This window comes from Girardinichthys multiradiatus, chromosome 18, assembly GCF_021462225.1.
Source record: "Girardinichthys multiradiatus isolate DD_20200921_A chromosome 18, DD_fGirMul_XY1, whole genome shotgun sequence".
NCBI classification, from domain to species: Eukaryota; Metazoa; Chordata; class Actinopteri; order Cyprinodontiformes; family Goodeidae; genus Girardinichthys; species Girardinichthys multiradiatus.
Window position 1 is genome coordinate 30,641,253 of NC_061810.1, and position 6,264 is coordinate 30,647,516.

A 6,264-nucleotide genomic window follows, 5' to 3' on the forward strand; every position below is an offset into this window, starting at 1 on the left:
CCATAACCCTAGTTGGCAATATGACACACACTCATTCACACCTAAGGGCAATTTAGAGAGACCAATTAACCTAACAGGCATGTCTTTGGACTGTGGGAGGAAGCCAGAGTACCCGGTGAGAACCCACGCATGCACGGGGAGAACATGCAAACTCCATGCGGAAAGACCCCCGGTCGGGAGTCGTACCCTGGACCTTCTTGGTGAAAGGCAACAGTGCTACCAACTGAGTGAAGTTTTGCCAGCTGGATAAAGTTCACTCATGCTGCCTGCTAAACATATAACTGTATAAACATATTGTATCTTGATCATTGTGTGCAAATTCTTAACAGTTATCAGTTTAACTTTATCAGCTGTGGCACCATTATTAATCTCAGTAGTCGTAGTCCTCTGTTATAAATGTATCTGTCAGGGATATATTACAGCCTGCATCCTGAACATAGAGCGACCCAGCATTCAGACGGTTGTGTTTTTATCAGCACAGAGGATACTGTAAGCGGTTTAAATTAACTTTATTGTATTTGAAGTTCAGAGTGCTTTCTACTTTAATTAAGCTTTTATTGTGAAGGTTTGCAGTATCGACTATATAAATAGAGGCATAGACCTTCGTGTTATTGTTTTTGGCTACTCTGCAGAGTTTAATCAGACCCTTAGAGACAATTATGGCAGTCCAGTATATCTGATGACCTGGTAACCAGTAAAAGGACAAACCAGACTATCCAGCTAAATGTTTATTTACACAACATTAGTCGCTGGCAGCTAGTAGCAGCTGAAGTAAAGGGCTGCTCCCGAAGTTTCCTTTTCCATGTAATATATACAAAACCCCTTCAAATGGTCTTTTTTGAACAGTTGTGAAGTCCACAGTTTGGCTATATATTTAACTGGGTGAGCACCTCTTGAAAAATCATAGGAGGGTACCTTAACTAAAACGTCTAATGCATTTTATATCCAGAACACACTGTTCATTTACTGTTCATATTTCTTTACCAACAAAAATAAAGATGGTCCCTCTGAGGTTTTCACTGACTTGTACTTAAGGTTTTAACAGATGTTCTATCTTGACTCTGATATGATGCAGAAACATCCCAACTTTTCTAACAGAACCATCACAGAACTAAAGCACCATTTAATCTTCACTTCATTTTTTCTCTAAATTGAACCTAAAAACAAATCATTAAGAAGGAATTTGAAGGATAAGGAGGAAATTAAAACCTATGTATTTGAGCAAGAGGATAGAACTGCATTGCATAAAATGTGCCTTTTAGAGGATCTCATTGCCTGATGCCCTCATCTTATATCAGGCATTATGGCACTCCTCTCATCTGTAAGTCATTTTCACTCTGCACTTCTGCCTCATGAAGCATAGACAAGCTAATGGGATTCTTATCTCAGTCTGAGCTTATAGAAGAGGATTCACTCTGCTCCTCTCCATCCTCTTCTTCCTGCTGTCTTCATGTCTTTAAAAAACACTAATGTCCTCAAAACCGTGTATTTACTACATAATAAAAGCTAATAATAATTTTTGTGTGAATTTAGCTTGAACGCTGTGACTGCAAGCCTTCTCTAGCTGTGTTTATCACCAAACATCACCAAAATCTTGACGTTATATTTCCAGAAATTAGTTTTGGAAAAGAAGCTAAATTAGCTAAAAAGTGGGGTTTTTTTTTGCTAAAGAACCCATCTGAATTGTAATGTACTTTGGAAAAATAATTGACTAGTTTTTATTAGAAAGGTGACTGTAAATAACTGGCGATTCACTCAAAAATTAGATTTTGAATTAGTGAATGCACCATACGTAAACACTACCAGCTTAGCTGATAATTACTGATGCTAAAGAGAAAAGGAATTAAAGTTAGCTGTTTTCAGTAGCACTAAAGTGTTTAAAATAAGTCAGAAGAAGCACAGAAACCAAGGAAGCTATTTTCTGCAAGATGTTGAAAAATGTCTGCAGATCATACTGGCTGCTACAAAACGAGAGAGAGCAAGACTTAAAGCACATTAGATGATACCTGAGTAGGTTGATGTGAAGTTGCTGTTTTATTCTTTTATTATTTGGGTGATGAAGTCTAAAGATTGTTACTTGTCTGTATACACGTTGAAACCAGTTTCCCATTTTCAAATGTTTCATTTAACCTTATGTCATTTGTGTTCAGTGATATACAGAAAGCATCTGCAGGGTCTTTAGCCTCCATCTTCTCCTCCATGGCCTTGTGCCCCACAGAGCTGGTGAAATGTCGCCTGCAGGCCATGCATGAAATGGAGGCAGCGGGCAAGGTAGCAAAAGGACAGAGAAGGTCAGCTTCACCAGAGTTGTTGGTCTAAACAAAGCATCCTCGGTTCCATCTGACTTCGCCTTTTGTTTTTGTATTTGTTGTGGGACATCAGCACTGTCTGGTCTGTGGTTAAGACTGTGCTAAGGACAAATGGTCCTTTGGGATTCTACCAGGGACTAACCTCAACCATTGTGAGGGAGATACCAGGTTACTTCTGCTTCTTTGGTGCCTATGAACTGTGTCGAACAACCTTTGCACACCATATGGACACGGACAAAGACGGTATAGGTATGTTCATAAAATTTTGATGTTCATGTCTGTCTTTTAAGCTACCTTTAAGCAATCTTACATCTTTGTTTGCAGGCATTCTTCCACTTATGTTCAGCGGTGGATTTGGAGGAGCTTGTCTTTGGCTGGTGGTCTATCCAATAGACTGTGTGAAGTCTAGGATTCAGGTCTACTCTTTAGCTGGGAGGCAGGAGGGTTTCATGAAGACCTTCTTGGGTATTATACGTACTGAGGGTAAGTTTACAATATGCATTGTTAATTAAAAAAATTCAAGCTGTTTCTGTATTGTGCACTCTATGATTGCCAAATTGGTTTGAGCTTTTATTTTTTTTTTTCTTCTTTATCAGTTTTGCAACTATCCAATCATGTTTCAGGAATCTCTTATCGCCACAACTGCAGAACAAGTTTGTGATATAATCTCTATCTGGGAATTGGCTCAGGGGTTAGTTTCATGAACTGTTGAGTAGGCTACAACTGCTTTGATGGTACCTTTTTAAGATGAACTGGATTTCCAAAATATTAGCCATGAAGATGTCTTACATCTTCTTTGTATTATCAAATGTTTATCAGACTTAATCTATGCTAAGCTAACATTATCCAGGCTGTACTTAAATGCAAAACAAATCATGTTAATGTCAGTGTTCAGGAATTACCCCTACCGGGTCAGCGGCCCGTGGAGGCTCTGGAACTACGTGAGTTTGCTTTCAGAACAACGTTGTCTCAGTTAACTAAAGAATAATAATGCCCTAGGTAATGATGACCTTACTGCTGAATTATAGAACATTTTTCAGGATCACATCACTGACTTATTACTAGATTTTGGTCAATTCTTCAAAAAAACTATTAAAATATTATGTAATAATTGTAACAGCACGGTTAAACGGCTGCGGGGAACGATATAGAGATTTCTTATTTCTCAGGGTAACAAACAAGAAGATCTTAATGTCAATTTCCTTTTTTATTAGTGATGCAATTATTAGTGCTGCATTTACAAAATGACTCATTTGAAAAGTTCACCATAAATGCAGTGAACTCGCAGATAAAACATCTTATTGAAAGATGAGCTTCAAATAAAAAAGACAAACTGTATTAAGGCTTTTTTTTTACTTTAAACATTAAAAAATAAAAAGAGATCTATTGCTGAAATGTAGAATCCTTTTATCCAAAACCGAGAGATTATCTCAGTTGGTATGTTCTTTAAAGTAACAGATGTTCCTAAATCATTGAAAAAAGTAGATTCTGCACTTTCTTTGTCTGGAAAAATAAATCTTATTATTTATTATTGATCTGTACTTAATACTCCTTATAATCAAGGGGGGTTTAAATATGTTAGATTTCAATAACTCAAATATGATATTCAGGGCGTCACACTGGTGTAGGGGTTAAGCGCACAACCACATATAGAGGCTATAGTCCTCGAAGCGGGCGTCCCCGGTTCGAGTCCTGGACCTGGCGACCTTTGCCGAATGTCTCCCCCTCTTTCCTGACTACCTACTCTCAAAAATAAAGGCCTCTAGTGCTGAAAAAATATCTTTGAAAAAAAAATAAAGATATTCAGGATGAACTGGTGCCAGACGAATGCATTTAGCTGTTCTAGCCTTCTGTATCCATAAACCGACACATTTGGTCACAACGCATTATTGACATAACCAAAAACTCTTAGCAGTAACACTGATAATATTGTTAAGTGATGTCAGTGTAGTCATATGTTTGAATATCCAAACAATCTACAGCCTCTTCAGATGCATTATTTCATACCAATCAATTTACCAGTTGTAGCTTACTGAACCATGGGTACCAGTAACTCTCAGAGCTAATCTCCGATAGAGCCAATGTCACACGCTATCTTGCTCTTTTACTGGAATTGTGGAGATATGAAAAATGCATTCAGTTGCTGTAACACAGAAGAATAAGAAATAAAACTGTTAAACTCTTAGCATCAATGCTAATCATTTAGCATTTATGCATAACCTCGCTAATGTTGGCCTAGCTTATGTTAGTTTTAATGAATGTTTGAGAATAAAAAGAAAAATGTCAAACATTTGCATGTGCAAAATGTCATATAGGCATGTTGTCCTCAATCGCAAACATACAACTGTATCAATGTTTTTCTATCCCACTGCAAAGTTAACCTGCAGACCAAATAACTGATAGAGCTCATTTCAAACATCTTCCTGCACTTTTACTGGAGTCATAGGGATACTACTATAGGTTGCATTGTTGGTCAGACAGTTTTGAATTTCAGCATAACCTGTCTAATGTTGGCTACGCTTATGTAGCGTCAAATGAATGTTTGAAAATACCAAGAATAATCTAAAACACATGGATGTTAAGTATTTCCCAAATACTTCTTTTGTAGTCTACTGAACCACTGTCAAAGTTTACCCAATCAACAAACCAGATCCCCGATAGAGTTAATGTAATTGATGAATCCAATGTTTACCCTGCCACTATGTTAGCTGAACTTAACAGCAGAACTTGACTTGATATACCTCGTGATTGTGACGCACATTGTGGATACATGTTGTTTGCAAGTGACCCAAGGAGAAGACCTACTCATCTTTAGGGAATGGCCTGTGTAACTGTTTGACTGTGTCTTCCCCACAGGGTTCACTGCTCTATACTCTGGTTTGACTCCTACCATGATACGCACCTTCCCTGCCAACGGAGCGCTCTTCCTAGCTTATGAGTTCAGCCGCAAGTTTATGATGGAGACAGTGGGTGCCTGATGGGCAGGATCGCCCTACTTAAAACAGCTGTTCTGATGAAACACTGCCTCATGTATTTTGTGCAAATGATTAATAAAGTTTCCAGTACTTTTTAAAGTATCTTAAAATAAGACAATTTTGGTTACAAATTAAACACAAAATGTCTACTCTGCTGGCCACAGTTTTGAAATAAATTTTTAATAATAACATTCAAGTCTTAGCTTGATATTTTTTGTTGGCATAGAATAATTTTCAGGTAATCAATGGATGACTTTAAAAAAATGCATGAACAGTCAAACTGTAGCAAAACTGAAGTGTCGAAGTAACTAAGCAGTTCAGTTCAGGTATGTGCAAAAACTGTATAAAAAGTATCTCCTTGCTGCCTTTTTTTGGATTTTAGAGAGGAAGCAGCATCTAGGTCCTGCTGATCAAATACATTCGGTTAACTTATCATCAACAAGTGAAAGCACCTCATTAAAAGCTGCACTTCTGTCAGTTTGCTGTTCAGACATGTGTAACACAATGTCAAGGAGGATACAGGTCCTTCTCAAAATATTAGCATATTGTGATAAAGTTCATTATTTTCCATAATGTCATGATGAAAATTTAACATTCATATATTTTAGATTCATTGCACACTAACTGAAATATTTCAGGTCTTTTATTGTCTTAATGCGGATGATTGTGGCATACAGCTCATGAAAACCCAAAATTCCTATTTCACAAAATTAGCATATTTCATCCGACCAATAAAAGAAAAGTGTTTTTAATACAAAAAACGTCAACCTTCAAATAATCATGTACAGTTATGCACTCAATACTTGGTCGGGAATCCTTTTGCAGAAATGACTGCTTCAATGCGGCGTGGCATGGAGGCAATCAGCCTGTGGCACTGCTGAGGTCTTATGGAGGCCCAGGATGCTTCGATAGCGGCCTTTAGCTCATCCAGAGTGTTGGGTCTTGAGTCTCTCAAGGTTCTCTTCACAATATCCCACAGA

At 37.6% G+C, this 6,264-nt stretch overlaps 1 protein-coding gene across 3 annotated transcripts in view; it reads left to right on the forward strand.

Moving 5' to 3' along the window:
• slc25a15a (solute carrier family 25 member 15a) overlaps positions 1-5,475 on the forward strand; it is an 86,156-nt gene extending 80,681 nt beyond the window's left edge. For all 3 annotated transcript variants that reach the window (XM_047390976.1, XM_047390977.1, XM_047390978.1), the window contains 4 exons: positions 2,151-2,291; positions 2,383-2,558; positions 2,634-2,792; positions 5,166-5,475. In XM_047390976.1, coding sequence (XP_047246932.1) covers positions 2,151-2,291; positions 2,383-2,558; positions 2,634-2,792; positions 5,166-5,287 — 598 coding nt within the window. In that variant the 3' untranslated portion in view covers positions 5,288-5,475. The remainder of the gene's footprint in view (positions 1-2,150; positions 2,292-2,382; positions 2,559-2,633; positions 2,793-5,165) is intronic.
• The last annotated feature ends 789 nt before the right edge of the window (positions 5,476-6,264 follow it).